This window comes from Misgurnus anguillicaudatus, unplaced genomic scaffold, assembly GCF_027580225.2.
Source record: "Misgurnus anguillicaudatus unplaced genomic scaffold, ASM2758022v2 HiC_scaffold_27, whole genome shotgun sequence".
Lineage (NCBI taxonomy): Eukaryota > Metazoa > Chordata > Actinopteri > Cypriniformes > Cobitidae > Misgurnus > Misgurnus anguillicaudatus.
The window spans coordinates 682,101-702,094 of record NW_027395277.1 but is presented as its reverse complement, the minus strand read 5'-3'; the positions used below and the strand labels follow the sequence as shown (position 1 = coordinate 702,094).

General features: G+C 38.4%; 3 protein-coding genes across 9 annotated transcripts in view; 1 reads left to right on the top strand and 2 right to left on the bottom strand.

Moving 5' to 3' along the window:
* Positions 1 to 3,065: 3,065 nt before the first annotated feature.
* Positions 3,066 to 7,486, bottom strand: LOC141362443 (uncharacterized). The gene has a single exon (XM_073864527.1). The coding sequence runs from the start codon at positions 5,676 to 5,678 to the stop codon at positions 4,755 to 4,757; it is 924 nt and encodes a 307-aa protein (XP_073720628.1). The 5' UTR covers positions 5,679 to 7,486; the 3' UTR covers positions 3,066 to 4,754.
* Positions 7,487 to 7,640: 154 nt separating this feature from the next.
* Positions 7,641 to 13,785, bottom strand: LOC141362442 (uncharacterized). Of its 4 annotated transcripts, XM_073864526.1 has the most exons (4): positions 13,628 to 13,785; positions 10,210 to 10,506; positions 9,952 to 10,053; positions 7,641 to 9,903 (listed from the first exon to the last, which is right to left on the bottom strand). In XM_073864526.1, the coding sequence occupies exons 2-4, from the start codon at positions 10,502 to 10,504 to the stop codon at positions 8,759 to 8,761; spliced, it is 1,542 nt and encodes a 513-aa protein (XP_073720627.1). In that variant the 5' UTR covers positions 10,505 to 10,506; positions 13,628 to 13,785; the 3' UTR covers positions 7,641 to 8,758. The 4 variants fall into 4 exon arrangements, with proteins under 4 accessions (XP_073720627.1, XP_073720623.1, XP_073720624.1 ...); XM_073864522.1 differs by having other exon boundaries at positions 9,952 to 10,506; XM_073864523.1 differs by having other exon boundaries at positions 7,641 to 10,053.
* Positions 13,786 to 15,465: 1,680 nt separating this feature from the next.
* Positions 15,466 to 19,994, top strand: part of LOC141362444 (uncharacterized) — a 31,647-nt gene continuing 27,118 nt past the window's right edge. Inside the window, exons 1-12 of one of the 4 annotated variants that reach the window (XM_073864528.1) lie at positions 15,466 to 15,807; positions 16,313 to 16,602; positions 16,682 to 16,796; positions 16,883 to 17,056; positions 17,167 to 17,273; positions 17,940 to 18,077; positions 18,161 to 18,318; positions 18,493 to 18,525; positions 18,964 to 19,000; positions 19,115 to 19,187; positions 19,275 to 19,332; positions 19,610 to 19,788. In XM_073864528.1, the coding sequence (XP_073720629.1) occupies positions 16,406 to 16,602; positions 16,682 to 16,796; positions 16,883 to 17,056; positions 17,167 to 17,273; positions 17,940 to 18,077; positions 18,161 to 18,318; positions 18,493 to 18,525; positions 18,964 to 19,000; positions 19,115 to 19,187; positions 19,275 to 19,332; positions 19,610 to 19,788 (1,269 nt within the window). In that variant the 5' untranslated portion in view covers positions 15,466 to 15,807; positions 16,313 to 16,405. The remainder of the gene's footprint in view (positions 15,808 to 16,312; positions 16,603 to 16,681; positions 16,797 to 16,882; positions 17,057 to 17,166; positions 17,274 to 17,939; positions 18,078 to 18,160; positions 18,319 to 18,492; positions 18,526 to 18,963; positions 19,001 to 19,114; positions 19,188 to 19,274; positions 19,333 to 19,609; positions 19,789 to 19,994) is intronic. The other 3 variants (XM_073864531.1, XM_073864530.1, XM_073864529.1) reach the window with 3 other exon arrangements.

The window sequence follows — 19,994 nt, the reverse complement described above, 5'->3', positions numbered from 1 at the left end:
AATCTAGTAGAGATGTAGTAATCTGGGATTGATCACTGTTCCTAGAGTTAAATTAAAGAAAAGGGGTGAACATGCATTCTCTTGGCCCTAAACTTTGTAATATCCTATCAGTTCATATTAGACCTGCTGCTACTTTACAGGTTTTTAAATCTTTACTCAAAACACATTCTTTTCCCATCGCTTTGAAGTTCCATCTCTGTACTCAATTCTGGTTATTTCTTATATATTGTTATATATTTTAAAGGTGCAGTGTGTACATTTTAGCGGCATCTACTGGTGAGGTTATGAATTGCAACCAACAGCTCAGCCCACTGCTCACCCCTCGCTTTTGAAACGCATAGAGAAGCTACAGTAGCCACCACCGGAAAAACATATCAGCAATGGAGACAAAAATGTTTGTCCGTTAAAGGAATATTCCATTTGCTTAAAAGAAAAATCCAGATAATTTACTCACCACCATGTCATCCAAAATGTTGATGTTTTTTTTGTTCAGTCGAGAAGAAATTATGTTTTTTGAGAAAAACATTGCAGGATTTTTCTCATTTTAATGGACTTTAATAGAGCCCAACATTTAATACTTAACTCAACACTTAACAGTTTTTTTCAACGGAGTTTCAAATCACTATAAACAATCTAAAACGATGCATAAGCGTCTTATCTAGCGAAACGATTGTCATTTTTGACAAGTTGTTGTATGTCAACTGATACTAATTAATGTCTTTGTGTCAGTTTATTGTTTACAATGGTCCGCAAATGTGCGTTTTATATATGTAACACGTGACTTCCCTACGTCACTACGCATTTACGTTAGGTTGCGCTGGACCGGACCTAGACGAAAAGTTGTGGTTTAAAAGTGTATATTTTTTATTTTTCTTGTCAAAAATGACAATAGTTTCGCTAGATAAGACCCTTCCTTATGCCTCGTTTGGGATTGTTTATAGTCCTTTGAAACTCAGTTGAAAAAAACTGTTAAGTGTTGAGTTAAGTATTAAATGTTGGGCTCTATTAAAGTCTATTAAAATGAAAAAAATCCTGCAATGTTTTCCTCAAAAAACATAATTTCTTCTCGACTGAACAAAGAAAGACATCAACATTTTGGATGACATGGTGGTGAGTAAATTATCTGGATTTTTCTTTTAAGAAAATGGAATATTCCTTTAAGGGCTTTTGTATAAACGTGGTGGCACAAAATGGCGACTTCCACGTAAGGGGACCCTCGTGCATGTAGATTAAAAAAAATCTCATTCTAAGGTAATAAAAACATAACGATTCATTATAATAATGTCTTTATACACCCATGATAATGTAGTTTTGTATATTATATTGCATTTCTGTCAAGAGATCTTTCTAAAAATTACACACTGCACCTTTAATATAGATCTTATTTATTTGCTATCTTTGATGTTTCTATTTACTATTTATTTTCTGAGGTTGTAAAGCACATTGGTCAGCTGCTGCGGTTGTAAATGGGGTTACAAATAAATGAAACTTGAAACCTACATAATGAACTATTTTATTTTTAACTCTTTATCAGGAATTTGTTTAGGGCTTTTAAGACTGCATATGACACTTGTATAAGGTTTCTATTTCTTGATAATGTTTTACAAACCTTTCTAACAATCTAAAAAAAGTGTTTTCTGGGTTAATTTAACCCCCAACTGGGTTTGTCCCTTTTTTTGGGTTAAAACTTTTTTTTTAAAGTGCAACTGCTTTATTAAATCACTACTATATTAAATACACAAATGTTTTTAACATTATGTTCCAAGCTTCATCAGGCGTAGAAGTATATTAATTTTAACCCTTGCAGGTCAACCAGTCTGCTGATCTTGTGTGTTTGCATAAGTGTTTATGATTTTGATGTGTTTGGACAGCCCAGTCTTTTTGTAATCATGCGTGCGCTTGACTCCTGCTCATTCTAATTATTTTAAGTGGTGTTTTGCAAACAGAAACTGATAGTATCCCCTAGAGATTATCGGAAATTTATAAATACACAGACCAACAGCATCTGACTGACTGTGTATGTCTATATGTGTGCATTTGTGCATCCCTGAAAAATCACAGTAATGATCATCTATTATGGGATTTGAAGTTTTGAACATCTCCCAATCTGTTAAAACACTCGCTCCCAGGTGTTAAAAAGACGATCCAAAACTCACAACTGAAAATAAATGTTTCTGACAGAATAAAGATCTTGTGTGTATGTGTTTTGGTATGCTGAATCATTAATTGACCATCTTAACATCCATAAATCCCCATAAGGCCCATAGTGTACCACTTAGGGTTTCATTAGGATCTTAATTACACCCTGAGAGATAAAACGCTTTATGAGTGGGCTCAAGTGTCAACACGAGGAAATCAACCACATTTGAAATGAAATCAAGAGACAAACAAGTGGCACAAAACAAACCCCTAGAGAAGCAAACCATCACTATTGGTTAGAACAGTTGAATGTTTTTATAGAATGGAGATGGGGGGGGGTGTATGTAAGTTGATATGAGAGGACGATATGTACAGTATGCACATGCAATCATACACAATGTATATTTGTTTGCTGAGAGTTGAAAGCATTTTTGATTGTGCTTCTCTATGTGCTGTTTGCCATGTAAATATTAAACATCGCATGACAGGTGGTGCAGTTTAAAAAAAATATATAAATAATTTTAATGATTAAAAAATCAAGGCCAACTTGCACTCACCTAAAGGATTATTAGGAACACCATACTAATACTGTGTTTGACCCCCTTTCTGCCTTAATTCTACATGGCATTGATTCAACAAGGTGCTGAAAGCATTCTTTAGAAATGTTGGCTCATATTGATAGGATAGCATCTTACAGTTGATGGAGATTTGTGGGATGCACATCCAGAGCACGAAGCTCCCGTTCCACCACATCCCAAAGATGCTCTATTGGGTTGAGATCTGGTGACTGTGGGGGCCATTTTAGTACAGTGAATTCATTGTCATGTTCAAGAAACCAATTTGAAATGATTTGACCTTTGTGACATGGTGCATTATCCTGCTGGAAGTAGCCATTAGAGGACATGGTGGTCATAAAGGGATGGACATGGTCAGAAACAATGCCCAGGTAGGCCGTGGCATTTAAACGATGCACAGTTGGCACTAAGGGGCCTAAAGTGTGCCAAGAAAACATCCTCCACACAATCACACCATTGCATTAATGAGAAACTGAACAGGTGTTCCTAATAATCCTTTAGGTGAGTGTATGTACAATAAACAAAATGTTTAAGTTCATTAAATGTGATTTGTGGCTATGAATCCAACATACATGTAGGCCTATTACACATGACAGAAAAACAGGAGGCCAACAGGCTCTCTAGCTGATTTTTCCGACTGATTTGTATTCCAGCGTTAACAAAATTACAGAAACAAGACTGATATTTATTGTTACCAATACTTTGCATAATCCATTCATAAATCATTCTGATAAATTCAAGCTCAGATGCATGTAAATGTAAGCATAAATGTAAGATTTGAGATAACTATGAATAACTGAGTCAATATTCTCTTTAATTGACCTTACAGGGAAGAAATAAGGGTGAAACATTCATACAGTTCACAGGCTCATTTCAGCCACAAACCAAATTTTTCACAACATGGACAGCATCTGTGCCTCTGAAAATATAAAGATATATGGTTTTGACCTGAGACTTCAAATGGCACATCTTTTAAAACTCTGCTTTTATCCCCGTCTCACCGATCATGTCTTGAAGACCACTGCCCCATCTTATCCATGTGGAGCTTCAGACTGAGGTTTCACACTGAAAGTTTGCCAAAATAAATTATCAGTATGCTTAAATCCAATTTAATAACAAAACAAAGTTCAATATTAGTGAAACATGGACATGAGTGAGAGATTACAGTCAGTGATTGCATGAATAATTTATACTTTACGTCTCTGGTTTGTGAAAGTAGACTACAGTGAAAAGATATATGTGAAAACATACAGACGTGGAAGAAAATAAGAGACCATTTCAGTTTTAGCTTTTCTAGATGTACTATAATAGGAATGTGTTTCATTCTGTCAACTACCAACAACATTTCTGCCAAATTCTTAATAAAAATTATGTTTTTATTTGCATTTATTTACAGAAAATTGAAATGGGGAAACATGGTCATAATAGCAAAAAAGATGCAGTGTTTTCCAATCTTCAATAAAACAAGTTCAAATTCAATACTAATGTTTTACATTTTAGGAAAAATAAAAAAATGGAAAAACCCAGATTTTAATCACATATTTCATGGGTCTCATAATGTCCTCAGTCTTTTACATTTGCTGTTGGGTGACTTTGTCACTCCCAAGGTTTGCTTTTGTTAAAATTTGTTGACACTTGACTGAATTGGTCACTATACATCTAGAAATGATGATTAAAGTCCAAACTGGAGTGGTCTCTTATATTTTTCCACGGCTATATATGACACAAACTGACATGGGTGATGCATAGGTATGTCTTCTTGGTCATGGGTTTTTGACAGCATAAATTGGTAACACTTTACAAATAAGATTGTATTTGTTAACTTTAGTAAATGCATTACTAACATTAACTAACAATATAGTTTAAGGGTTACTCATAAATCTGTATGATAAAAGTGCGGACCAAGCATCTCTAACACAATTTACTGCAATCTTTTGTTGTGAAATGATATGCCATTGTGTAAATTTCATTATTTTTAATTCACTTTTACGTTAAAAGAACAATATCATTTCAGTTATTTCAATTTAACATTTCTAAAGTTTACCCTTTCATCTTGCATGTTGTTTTCCAGACTTTACTTAGTAGGGTTCTCCTGAGCGCGGAGCAGCCCCTGATATACAGCAAGGGTGTAAAAACTGCGTTCACGCGTGGCAGAATGCGCATTGGATCCGAACCCTCATTTCTGAACGTTGAGCACGAGGAGCCCGCTAAATTACACGCGATAGCATTCAGAAAAAGAGGCAACCACGCCACCAGAAAGCACACGGCAACCACAATGATGAGATACACGGACGCGCGCTTGTTGTCTCGTTCCGCGCTCGGGGGTTCGCGTCCCAGCTGATATTTGGCAATGAAAAACAACCTGATGTTTAACCCAATCATGATTACAACCGTGAATATGTTTGCCACAAATGTACCAATGGCCGTCAATTTCCTTGCGACCCCCACAGTCACCAGATTTTGAACAGCCACGATCGCAAAAGCATAAACCCAGTACGCCAAAATCACCAGTAAGGTTCTGTTACGGGTCATGCGTTGGGAGTATTTAAAAGGCGCCACTACAGCGTGGTACCGGTCCGCCTGCGCGGCCAGAATCGCCATATAGGACAAACCCAAAAAGGTGGGCACGATGAATAAAGTGCGCGTCGGGGAGTCATAAAAGTCACGCACATCCAGAACCCCACAATAATAAAACGACACACCTGAGCAGATGTCACTGAGACACGTGCTGAGCATATACATGAAACGATTCTCGCTGCGCAACGCTCGGTTCATCATTATGGAAAGAAATACGGACGCGTTCATAAAAACGATGGCGGTGGCGAGGATTACATTGAAAAGAAATAAAAGCACATTGCCAAAACTGGTGAGAGGTAGCACGGTGGCCAGACCCGCAGGACTCTCAGAAATATTCATAGTGTCAGTAAAAGCAGTTATGAGAAAGAGAACAGAGCCATCTCTCATCCAGAGAATGTTTGCGCACTGTGCGTACGCGTTTTAAAAGACGCGCGCGATGAGGTTTTTGGTCTCCCCTGACGTACCAGAGTTATTCTTAGAAAGAAAACAATATGTCCAAACAGTTTTTATTTTAAATATTCATTGAAGCATAAGAAAGAGAGTGCGCATTTATTGCACTTTATGGTAAATTACAGATTCCCACATAGTTCCATGTTTTTGAAATAGGCCATATGTGGGAACATATGGGGTGTTGTCTAACAAAACGCATGCTAAACAAAAGGTGGATTTCACATGCAACATTCATGCATTAAATGTATACCTTTATATTGTTTATATATACACAGTGCAGTGTTTACATAACAATAAAATATGTCATGTTCACATGTAAAAACAATGTCATTACTTCCATAGGTCTCCATTTGAGAGGCAAACTGTAGTCTGACCCCTGCACACACTTAACAGCAGATGTAAAACCAATTTAGATGAAATGTGCTTAAATGTGAAATAAACAAAGAGCAGTTTTATCCGTTCCCCTCCAGCTGTCCCTGCTAAACAACTGCAGCTTTGTGTTGTGTAGCTTTATATTGTCGTCTGTCTTTCGCATTGAATTATTAAGAAGATGGTGTGTTCCTGTTTATTAGTTCATCTTTACACTTTGCAACTTTTATTGCAATGCAATTCTTTGTTATTTAGACATTTCACAGGCCTGCAGCAACCCCGCTAACCTTGACTATATCTTGTGACAAGTCAGTGTAATCTTATCTTATCTATTAAACATTTAGGGCAGATCCACCTAATCCTTATTTGATGGTATGAGTCTTTTCTCAACAAATGTCCTTTCTATCACTAATCTCTTTGTGTCAAATACTTTATTGTAGCTTATGTGAATAATGGCGAATGTTGCATGCACTCCCTCTATCCATGGATCAACACACCCTTCTTAATTCACATGTGCCCATTCCATTGAAAAACTCAACCTCAATGTGACCTCTGACCCCTTCTGATTGAACATCATCATGTAGTGGCAGAAGAAATGTTTCTGACATGTTTGTCTGATCTCAAATGATGTCATAATTACATAAAAATATTGTGATCAGTTCCTGTGTGCACATGCATTTGCTCTGCCTGGTTAACCTCGGTAATGAGCACCAGTGTGAGCACTTTCATCTCTTGTGATGTTTTGTTGAACCGAAGTTATCTTCCCGAGGGTTGGTTTATATTCCAAAATACAACGGTGAAGATTATTGTTTCTGATAGATGACCCTTTGGGTGATTTCATACGATTAATCTGGTATTCGAATGTGACAGCCCTAACAGATACATGGTGCTAATGGTTGTCCACTAGGGGTTTAATTAAGATGCTCATTTGTTAACCAATCCCTTTATGAATGGGACATCTGTCAACATGACGAATATAATAAGGAAAACAGTAAAGCACTCCCACAAGAGTAGATGCGGATCACTGGTGAACATTTAGGCCGGATTTGCACTGCCTGACCCACGGACGTGCAAGCGGTTTCAGGCTTTCATATGTGGAAATAAATCGGATATGAATCGGATACATGCATTCGTGTCCGCAATGTAAGTGGACAGATCGGATATTTCCATGTCAAGATGTTTTGTGCATCATTAAAAAAAACTCCTGGACATCACCTGAGGTCACTTAGTGGAGTAATGTTGACGTTTTATGTCTTTTTATTACAGGAATAAAGCTCTTGTATAACCATTTTGTCTGTGCATATCGCAACATTTAACTTTCTCTGTGGTTTAAGCTGTTCTGGGTCAGTATGTCTACCTTGAATTGTTTCGCCAAGTGTAAATGCAGATTTCGTATACGAGACTTACTCTACCTTAAATATGGAAAACGTATGGCTTTCCAAAGCTGACGCAGATGTCTGCTGAATAATTTGCTATGCAAACATCCCAAACCCAAACACTTTTTCCAAAATCAAAAGACAGACAAGTAGCTAAGGTGCTAATCATTATTTTACTCTGGAGTTATGGTACAGTAACAGTACAAACAATTCAACATTCAAGACATTTCAAAGCATCACATAAACATTACATATGGGTCTTCAGCAATACGACCTTAAGAGTATTATAGTCTGCTGTTTGTTTCATTGAATGCCAAAGTCCTTTATATAAGAAGAATGATATAGCAAAGTGCTCGACTTCATTGCCAACCTATTATAAACTCTTAAAAAAATGGTTACATTCAAATAAAACCGGTGCATTATCCCAGAGCCACTTCATATCCAATGTACCGCATAACAAAACAATCTGTCTGTACAGCGTTTTAGTGCCAAACTACATTTGACCTGCGAGTAACAGCCATAAGAGTGTACTGTTGAGAACGAACTGATATGTACACACAAGTGAAGTTATATAACAAAACCAACAGTGGAAAGCTACGAAAACCAATTAAATTAACGATTAAAAAGGAATAATTATGTCAGTAGAACAGTTCAAACAATAAAAAATACTAAAAACTTTTAAAGTTAAATACTAAACAAGAAGTGCACATAAAAACACAACAAGATGCCACATTTCCATGTCAAAAAATATGGTTGGTTGTTTAAAGTAGTTTTGCCAGTCAACAACAAGAGTTAAAACCAAGTCATGCATGTTTTTTGGGATATTAGAGTACTAGTGTGCGATATGCCGTGTCGAAATGTCATGAAACAACATGCGAGATGGTCACTGGCAGTGTTAAATATGAAAAACTGAATAGTGGATACCATACAAAGTTTGAAATGGATTTAACATGACCAATGCCAAATTATTCAGTACCTTACATTGCAATTTTCAAATGACTAAGAGCAACTATTCATGTTAGTCATTGTGAGCAATGATACTACTAGTTAGTCATACTGAGATAGTCTCTTATTGTTAGTGTGTCTGCTGAATGTTCAAGTAGTCTATTAACAGTGCCTTACTGTCTGAAGTTTTCAAAAACATCCAAGAGGAAATTCTGGAATAAAATGTAATGGGTGTTAACAATGATTTGTTTCCAGCTTAGAGTCCAAACCTTACGTCAGATTTTTGTGACTTCTCCTGCAACCTCTTTCAGAAAGTCAGTAATGTCTTTATAGAAAGGAACTGATGATAATAGACAGAATGCTTGTAAGGACTACTCCATGTCCAAGAGGTCCAGAAAGGTGACCATTGTTGCCTCTGGTTTGTTGATCGACTTTACTACGATCTTGCACCTGTTTTGCTGCATGCTGTTCTGCATAAACCATGTACAGCTCTACACAGCGTCGTGCTTTAATTTGCTCGATTAACGCAGGATAGCCAATCTCCATAATGCTAACGGTATCATCGTCATCCTTAGGTACCTCTTCTATACCCTGGGTTTGCTTCTGATGTTGACCGGGTGTTTCAGTCAGTTTCGGGGTTTCTAATAAGGGGCCATTTGTACTGGTTTCAGATGCAGCTCTTTCAAGGGTTAAATTGGTGCTTGTGGGATCTTCTTGGGCGACAGCAGAATCAGTAGCCTCCTCACCACCAGCTGCAGCTTGAAGCTCAAGTAGATCCATGGATCTCCTTGATCTGATATTACGCTTCTCTCGCAGCAAGTCTTTCCTTTTCATGCAGTTGTCCATGTACTTATCATAAGACTGAGGTGGAGGATTCTGGAAAATGTCATGAGGGTCATTGTTACTTTGACCCCCAGAAGTTGATACAGAACCGTCTGGCCTGACACCTTGAGAGTTGGTGTTCTGATTCACATTGCCGTTAGGGGGTGTTTGCCCATAGCGTCTGTACATGTAGTTATTATAATAATATTCTTCCTGCGGGTTGTTGAAATTAAAACGAGGGCGGGGAAAACTTCCGATACCGTAGCCGATAGCCATGCCGGCAACTGCTCCGACCCCTGCGGCCATAAGTGCCTGCTTGCCGAATCCCTTTGAGTTCATGGAAGGACCCATACCCATGTTCTGCACGGACTGGGCAAAGGGTGATCTACCAGCACCGTAATTGTTACGCCCATAAGAACCGTAGTTACCACCGTAGCCTGGACTCATGATTTTGTTATTGGGGTTCCAGTAAGGGTATGCACCTGCACCTGCTCCTGGTCTTACTGCACCCCCTCCATACTGGTTAGGATAGGAGCCTCCTCCTCCTCGGACTGGATAGCCTGGATAAGAGCCTCCAGCTGGGTAGGGGTTTCCTCCTGCTTGTCCAGGGTACCTATTGGGGTAAGAGCCTGCTCCCCCTGGGTAGCCTCCTTGAGCTGGGTAACCACCTTGTGCTGGATTCCGGGCTGGGTAGCCACCTTGAGCAGGGTAACCTCCTTGGGCTGGGTAGCCACCTTGAGCTGGGTAACCACCCTGTGCTGGATTTCGGCCAGGGTAGCTACCTTGAGCTGGATAACCACCTTGGGCTGGATAACCACCTTGGGCTGGGTAACCACCTTGGGCTGGGTAACCACCCTGTGCTGGATTTCTCCCTGGGTAGCTACCTTGAGCTGGATAGCCACCCTGAGCTGGGTAACCACCTTGAGCTGGAACTCCACCCTGAGCTGGGTAACCACCTTGTGCTGGATTTCGGCCTGGGTAGCTACCTTGAGCAGGGTATCCACCTCCAGGATTCCGGTTTGGTACCTGAGGTTGCCGAGGGTAGTTTACTGGAGCTGAATGTGTATCGTGTGTTTTTGATGATGTACCTTTGTTACTGCTGCTGCTGCCACCTTGAGTTCCAGTGCTGGATCCACCTTTGTTACTACTAGTTTTGCCCCAACTGAACCCACCTTTACTCCCTCCTCCTCGTTTGCCCACAGCCAAGACCACAAGAGCCATTAAGAGCACTAGTACTGTTAGACGAGCCATTTCTGTGGAAAGACAATATCATTTGCAAAATTTAATGAAAATATTTGTCAACTGTATGGGGCGGTTTCCCGGACAGGGATTAGACTAGTCCTAGACTTAAACACTTTTAAGAGCTCTCCAAACTGAAAACAACTTTCACTTACAGATCTTAAAATACATCAGGGCCCTTTGTTTTACTTCAAGATGCACACAGGTAATGTTTTTAATAAGGCACGTTGTTTAAAACTAGTTATATTTCCTAATTAAACTAAGGCCCAGTCCTGGATTAAGCTAATCCTGGTCCGGGAAACCGCCCCTATATGTGTGATGTGGTCAAGTCTATTTACATGCATGAACTTACACTCATTATGCTAAACACGGTGTTCTGTTAAACAACCTAATAATTCTAAGTAGGGATGTGCTATAATTTGCATGTAATTGTTACTCCGCATCTCGTCAGTGAAGCCGGTTCCGTGATTAGAAGTAAATCACCATCAGCTGCTTTCAGATGGAGCAGCATTTACTACACAAAGCCGTAGTTCACTGACAATCGGGGCAATTTCACATTAATTATTGCGGACATAGCGCATGCGATATGGCCCAGCTTGTCAGCGAACCACGGCTTTGTGTGGTAAATGCTTCTCCATCTGAAAGCAGCTGGCTTCACTGACGAGATGCGCGTGATATCGCATGCAAATTATCGAAATTATCACCTAACTGTTATTATAACATATCACCTAACTGTTATTATAACAGTTAGGTGCTTTGATAGCAGGCTAAACTAAATAATAGCAAAAGTTATGAGCAGTAAACCTGCAATGGCTTGCCTGACCTAATAAACATCAAAGTCTACAAACTACACGTGTCAATATTTGAAGTGGATTACAAACTTCCATAAAAGTTGTCTCAAAAGTTTTTGTTTTAGGATAACTTTGAAAAACTTTTTTGATCAATTTCAAATGTTGACTAGTGTATTCCATTAGCGCCTAACTACAGAACGCGACATACAGGGGACAGGGTTGGATCCAGATCCAGGGGTGGAGCTGGATCTTTTCCCACTGCATTTTGATTGGTCAGCCACATCATACACGTGTCGGTGAGTTGCATTTCCGCACTGCGTCGTAATTAAATTAAGTTATTCTTTTGACGGAAAAACAAACTTTGCTCCTAAATTACTACAATTAGGGGCGGTTTCCTGAACAGGGATTAGACTAGTCCTAGACTAAAATAAATGTAAGAGCTGTCCAAACTAAAAAAACTACTTGCAGTGAAATAACTGAAAATACATTAGCGTCCTTTGTTGTGCCTCAAAATACACACAAGTAACGGTTTTAGTAAGGCATGTTAAAATTAGTTATATTTCCTAATTAAACTAAGGCCTCGTCCTGGCATAAGCTAATTCCTGTCCGGGAAACCACCCCTTAAAGGCGGAGTCCACGACGTTTGAAAAACGGTTTGGAAAAGGAGACGGGCCGACTACCAAAACACACTTATAGCCAATCAAATCAAATCAAATGCCGGGTTGCGTATGTGTGGGGCGGGTCTATCAACAGAAGGTCCAGATTCTATTGGGGTAGGGGCGTGTTTGTTTAGGTGATTTCAAATATCAACATTGGCTTTCAAACATCATGGACTCCGCCTTTAAAGTAGTTCCTATAAGGCGAAATGTAAGGTTTCTTGTTTTAATGTTTTGGAGTAAAAGCAAACAAGAAAAGACACATCTAGAACGAGTTATCTTACCAGGTGCAGTTAAATACCTACGAATGAATACATTGAACATTGAACTTGTTTCATCACGTCTTTGCTTTCAGCCATTAGAAAACATGAAGGTTTACATTTCTTACAAATTAAAAATATAAAATAACATTTTTGTGTCTATATATTTCCTCATATGAGCAACTAGCCATGTAATAAATGTGATAATGTATAGCCAACTGGGTTGTTAATCTCTGAGATTTATATTGATAACTTAAGAGCAAATGTTGACGACCACGGAGTTGGATCTGGATGTCGTGTTCTGCAGTCAGGCCATCTTGTGTATTTTGGGATTTATCTGTACCACTGACCTAATATTTTTGTTATTAGTGCCCAAAATAAATAAAGATTTTTAGTATACATGAAAAAAACTGGGTTATTTTTAGCCCAGCATTGGGTCAAAAGGGATGAACCAAACCGTTGGGTTGTTTCAGCCCAAAACGCTGGGTTGTTTTAATCCATTGTTGGGTCAATTATAAACATTTGGGTTAATTTAACCTCTTATTTAGAGTGTTTGTCTTTATTGGAGCTTGACAGATATGGCCCCCATGTACTGCTGTTGTAACATTTAATTTTTACATATTATTTGATCCAAGGATAAACAACAGCATTGATGTTTATAACCAACACACAATTTTACAATTCTGGACAAACTATTCCTTTAAAGCAAGTAAATTCATCCATAAAGTATAATGCATAATTCTCCAGTGATACATATTTGATGCAAAATGTAAATAAACAAAACATAAGTAGACTATGAACATACTGGTAGCTTTATATCTAACATAATTCTGCAATATTTTATCTAAATCATTCCAAAATAATAAATAATTGTCCAGTTCATTTAAAAACAGGATTATCATCATGATCATTGATGTCAAATGCAGTGTTAGGTATGAAAACAGTAGCCTATAGGATCAAGGAGGGTGTGTTTTACTGCATGGGGGCCATTTTTAACATCCATCCAAGCTTTTATCTCAGGATTCATTAAACATTTCAAGGAAATCCATTACAATCCATTACAATACATTACATTCAATGAATTTGACAATACTAAAATAACGTTAGCACTAAACACAAATAGATTATATAACTGCGCAAAATGTTAGTAACAAACGCATTATATTTAAATAAACAATAAATACAAATAGCAGTTTCTAAGCTGTTGACAACAACTGTAAATGCCCGCGTGTGGCGTAGATTTACTGTCGTCTAGATTTTTTACGTGTTTACAAATGCTTTAAATAACGGTACTATTATTAGGCGTGCGTGTGACCTAAATACACCTGTTATTATAAAGCAAACAACCAGATTTATCAACGACGACCAAATAAAACATAAAATGCGCTGTTTGTTACGATTACAAATCAGATTTAATCGCTACAGTACCTGCGTGTTGATTTCAGTACGGTCTCCCCGATGAATGTTGATCCCCAGGCGCGTTCCTGTTAGTGACGAAAGTTTCCGAGACCGTGCGCGATCCCGAAACGAGCCCCCTGTCTGCGCATGCGTATTGTCTGTCCCTAATCCTTTCTGACGTCATTTACCAGAACCCTCTGACGGATACTGTAATTATATAACGTTATATAAAAAAACTTCAATGTAATTATCCCACACTTATTCATTTAGCGTGAGAACTGATTCTCCTAATATGTTGGACTAAACCTTAAACTAACAATTTTTGAGAGACAAAGGAATATAAGTATTGATTTTTAATCATTTCAGTAGCAAGGTTTAAATGGCTGTGGCAGATTTTCTAAAATTCAATGTTTTAAATTTCCTACTGGAAATGTTTTAATAATAAACATATTGCTTTAATTGGTTATCATTTTATTTATTTATTTTCTTATTTAATTTAAGTCATCATGTTTACTTCCCATCTCACTAATCTTTATTTTTATTTGACTAATAAAAGCCAGTTTGTTAATGACACTTCTCCTTTTCCCAGGACAAACAGGAACAGTGACAGAAGTTTATATGCCATAAAAAACCAAAACAATAACTCAAACAGAATTTTTTTTCCAAAATGTGGCTGCAAAAAAATAAATAAACAGAAGTGGTGCATTTGAGCTTCGGCAGCCCATTTCAAACACACATCTTGCTTCCTAAATTGGACAGAATTCACTTTTGAGTCCTGATTTGTATTCACACTGAAACTACATTAGCAAAAATTTATTTTTAACCAAATTTTCTCTTGATTTATGCATTAAACAGTAGTTTTTCTTTCGTTCATTATTTTGTTTGATTTTCTTTGTCAAAGCATCTCATTTGATCTGATTCAGCTCCTGGAAGTGAAGTAAACATTTTAGAGATGATTTAAACACTGACATTAATGAGCTTTTAAAGATGATGAAAGGTAGAGTTAAAGAAAGTCAGTACAGTAATGCTAAGATGAAACCACATGTCAGGACAGTCTATTGTTTGTAGAGTGGTAAAGGATTTTAAATTATAACTCTCTAGCTAATGTCTGAGATACACAAATGGGTGAATGAGCTTATTCTGGCATGATGGTGTAAACTCGATTTCCGCTTTAAATGCTAAATGCACTTTCTGCCAATGGAAGGAACATTCTTTGTTTATAATGGTTTAATGCTATGGATAGGCCTATAGGCCTATGTGCATACTATTGACTACAATATTACATCACATATCAAAATAATTAAATGTTGACAAATTAATGCAGAAATTAGTGCATATGTTTGTTGAAAACAAGAGTATTCATAATGCAAGAATCTTACTAGGCAAAATGAACAGGCATCAAACACTTAACAACCTCTTTTGCAGTTACAGTACAAAATGATAGCTCATATTTCTAAATATTTTAACCTTGAACAATAAACAAGCAATAGGTACATCTTATTTTGGTACATGAAAAGCATTAGGTGCGTTCAGCTTCACACCAAAAGAACTGACTGGCGGATGACGTCAAAGTACCGCGAGAGCGAATCAATATTATTCTTCGCCGTATGATTACTCGAATTGCTCTCGCGGTATTTTGTCGTCATTTGCCTGTCGGTTCTTGCTTTTAACCACCTGCTCAAAACGTGTTGTACTCTAACCAATCAGATTTGACCAATCATAATCGAGTTTCTCAGGCCAAAGTCTGAGTAATCATTGGAAGATACATATGCCTGTCATTAATTTAAACCGTCCAATGGAGGATGAGGACGTCCTAAAACCCGCCTCCTCCTTTTGGTTTCCGCGTGTTACGTTCCGTGTGGAAACTTGTGTCAAACATAACGAGTTCCGTTTGTATATTAATAAATAGCAAAACATCCAAGTTTTAATACATATATAACATTTCCCCTAACCGCAGAATTCCCATTCGTTTTGTTTATGTAATTCTACAACTTGATAATAGAATAAGATAAGATAAAATAAGATAAGATATTATACTGTTGCTATGGTAACAGAAGCAACTAGCTTGCTAGCATCGTAAACGGCTCAGCGTTCTGAGGAAACTCGATGCGTCCTCCTCCTTGATAATACACATCATTTTTGAGCAATTTTCTTGTTTTAATTTATTAAAAACAACATTGCCGACCAGACACTTTACAACAAATGACAATGTAACTAGGTGAGTTTGTATCCACGTCGCATTATTTGGTTGTCTAGATTAACGTGTCAAGATGAGCTGATCGGTGTGAAATTACATACTTTAAATGTACGCGGTTTATATTTTGAAAGCATTGCTTTACGTGTTAAATTAAATTATCAAATATTCCTCTTATCTTATAGATTATCTGCTTATAGCTTAGTCAAGATAACACTGTCTTACCATAGTATTTTGGACATGTACCATTGTAATTCAATAACATTCTTAGATTGTAATATCTAAGAGTATATTGTAAATACATGAAAAGGTTTGTTAGTGTTACCATCTTTTACCATCATTGTACTATGGTATCACTACAGTACTGGACACCCAGGCCAGATGACTGCATATTAAACTGTAAATAATATGCATTTATTTGTACTAAATGTATAATTGGTTGTACAAGGAACGCTGGCTGCGCTTGCATGTGACCGGCTATCTCTCTGTCATTATTAAATAACTCTAATCCTCTTTTTCAGGCTTTAGTATTAGAGGATGAGACATGTGAGGTGATCAGTACCTGAAGGTCAGGTAGACTCCGATCGGCTGAGGGAAATGTGCCATCACGTATCATGAAGAAAATATTCAACTTCAAGAAAAAGAAGGGCTCCCCCAGCCCATCTGAGACGGGCAGCGTGCTTTCGGCCAGCTATGATGTGAAGGAGAAAGACCTCGGGAAGGTCCATAAGGCTGCGTACGGTGGAGATGTGACCAAACTTAGACAACTGGCCAAAAAGAGCGATTTAAACCAGCTAGACAAAGATAACAGGTAATGCTCGGTGCACTTAAACCTTAACCTGTCTTAAGTATGTCGCTTACGTCATAATCCTCTTTGATTGGACCTACAGAACCGCCTTACACATCGCTTGTGCCTGTGGACACACAGATGTGGTTCAGTTCTTGGTGGAGAACAAAGTCAAACTAAACTTATGCGACAATCAGAACCGGTCCGCCTTAATGAAGGTACATTTGTATGTTTTTAGGAGTTCTGGGAAAAATATTAGCATTAAAAGTTAATTTGCATGTCTTTGTCTTTGGTTGCACGGCAGGCGGTTCAGTGTGAGCAGGACCGGTGCGTATCTTTGCTCCTGGATCATGAGGCTGACCCAAACCTGGTGGACATCAATGGAAACACAGCACTACACCTGGCCGCCCGTATCCCCTCCCTACCTGTGGCCATGCAGCTGTTGGAGCATGCGGCCAACATCAACGCCCAGAACAAGGTAATACTTAAGTAAGCACATTGCGTTAGGTTTCAGTCGTTGTTGGTTTTAAAGGATTGTATTACAATTAAGTACAATCCTGCTAAGTGTTTCTTTTATTGGATGAATAGGATGGGAACACTCCATTGATGCTGGCTGTGATGGAAAACCATACAGACATGACGGAGCTTCTGTTGAAAGAAGGCGCAGATGTTAATGTGAAGAACCAAGAGCAACGGTAAGATGGGAACTACAAAGAAAAGTTTACTAATTTTACTAAAAATGAACAGGGGTCCATGTTTGCTCACCAGACAACAAAAGCATACCGTGACCAGGGCTTGTCAGCATTTTTCTGTGTTGTTTGGTCAATATCACATTCCATCTTTCGCTTTAAATGCTTATATCTTCTGTATGCGAATGTTGATTCATTCCAAAATGCTTTTTTGCATAGTTGTGTTTGACACATGAAAACGTCTCGGGTTACGTATGTAACTGTTGTTTCCTGAGAAGGGAACGAGACGCTGCGTCTCCCTTGCCATACTTCCTGCATCCCTGTAACGCCGTCTTTGGCAATATTTCAGATAGCGATATACTTCCTGGCTCTCGCGTCACCCTGTCATGTCATTAAGCCTCAACATTGGTTGAATTTGATATACACATTCAGATGCACTTACCCCTGGAAGCGTCTCCAAAGTGTCACCGCAGTGACGCAGCGCGAGTTCCCTCAAAAGGGAACTGTAACAATCTTAAAAGGTAACACAATGTAACCTTGCTCTCACCTGAAATGTGCCCCCACATTTAGTCCTTGAATTTGAGGGTATTGGACCTGGAAAGTCCTTGAAAGGTCCTTGAATTTAAAGTTAACTAAGGTGTGGGAACCCTGCATCTTTATTTTTCTGCTCAGGTCTGTGTTGATGATAGCAGCGTGCAATGGTCAAATCAGCATGGTGCGTTTGCTCCTGCAGTACGATGCCGACATCACAGCGAAAGACGATAAAGGATGGTCCTCCGATGATTATGCCGTCATGAATGGACATCACGCGTAAGGACTTAAAATTTGACTGCTTACATTTGCATAACATACATCTTCATGGACAATAAAAATGTGTGTCTTGTGGTTTCTAGCTGTTCTCATCTGATCATTGAGCATGGTACCAAAAGAAAATCTCTGCAGTCTCCATCCCATTTCACTTCCGGTAAAAACAGAGGGGCATCCATGCTGGGCAGCCCTGGCGGTATCGGGGCCGGTTTGCATCTGGGAGGACCAGCTTTGGATAAAGACGGTGAGAAATATTTTGTTTAGCGATTCATAATTCAATGATTTTAGTGTTGTCCGCACTTATAAATATGTATGTATGATATGGTTTGTCTGTCACAGTGGTTTGCAGTATTACCTGCAGTGTTTTGAATTTTGCTTGGTTGTGTTTCCACTGTTATATCACGCTCACCTGCCGTAGCAGCAGGAAGCAGTTTTGCAGGAGCAGGGAAAGGTGTGTATGTACTGTAGAATAGACACAACAACAAGTTTATTTGGTGTTGCAGAACCTAAAGACAAAAATGGTGTGTTGGTAGAATCTGTGCTTCTTTTTGCTGTGTTTGTGACGTTAGGGTCAACACATCTTTTCATGTTGACTTTAAAGGGGTCATATCATGAAAATCGTGGGGTTTAAACTTAATGGAACACTGCAAAACATCTCATTTAAAAATCTTCATGGGTGCAATTGTATGGTCCCAACAATAAAAAAAATAGAGAGTTGGATATGACCCCTTTTTAAAGACAAATAGCTACTGTAGTTAGATTCAGTGTTGATCAAACAACAAACTTTTTCATGCTATTATTATTATTATTATTATTATTATTTGGTCACCTGTATTATATTTATATCACAGTCCTTACTCAGTAATCTGTATTGTATTTCTCTCCTCAGATACAGAAGACATTTCCCACACAGACTCCATTAGCAGGTAAGATGAATTTAATAGATTTTTTTTAGACAGAAATGAGTAATAAAACATCTAGAGATTACAACTGCAAATGCTGTAATGGGTTTTAATCATGCCATTTTTTTTTCATTAAAGGGCATCAAAAAGTGGAGCTGCAGACTCATGGGCTTCCTCAGAAGATGATCAAGAGATAGACTGCAGCCCAAAGGTATTTCTCCATTCTGTCACCCTGTACATGGCAATATTTTGAATTTATATAACGTTAATAAATATAATCAAAACTCTGTTTTTACAGAAACAGAAAGTAAACCTGAAGAAACTCATAAGTGCCTCCAAAAGAGAAAAGATCGAGGGTAAACCTATACGTCTGTATGATGCTCGTTTTGCATTGTGGTTGTGCAGTATTTTGAAGCCTTGTCCTGTAGAGTAGTTCCTTTAATATAACTCAGTTCACCTGGCGACTTTTCCTATGTTACTGACATGCAAAACTGTTGGCTGTGCTTACGTATCAAATATTAAAATGATTTTTTAGCAGATGTGCATATGCATTCTAGCAAAATGAGATGAGGCGATTGGCTCTTTTAACTTAAAGGCGTACTGAGCATTGCCTTTCAATGTATGTTCCTGTAGACATAGCGAATCCAGTCAAATCCTGGAGCGGATCAGAGTCAGAGAGTGAGGGAAAAGCTGGAAAGTATCCACCCCTCCCTTCCCGCAGCTCCTCAACCCAACTTCCCGTAGCATCCTTACCTGCTTCTTTACCCCACCCATCCCAGATGAGCTCCGACCCATTCAGCAACACTTATAAGGTAACCCTCATGGTGTCTTTGTTTCAGACGATGTCTAACTCTTCAATTTTTTTCTCCTTTTCATTCAACCCATTTCATCCTGCTGGGAAAGGTGGGCAAAGTGAGTTGCCCTCTGGTAGAAATCTAGATGTGGAAGGAAATGAAAGTCCAGAGGAAGAATCTGATGAAGAAGAAGATGATGAGGATGATGAAGGTGAGCAGGATGA

Excerpts from the sequence above, each read along its gene's own strand:
- LOC141362442 (XM_073864521.1), bottom strand. The coding sequence starts at position 10,504 with ATGGCTCGTCTAACAGTACTAGTGCTCTTAATGGCTCTTGTGGTCTTG.
- LOC141362443 (XM_073864527.1), bottom strand. The coding sequence starts at position 5,678 with ATGAGAGATGGCTCTGTTCTCTTTCTCATAACTGCTTTTACTGACACT.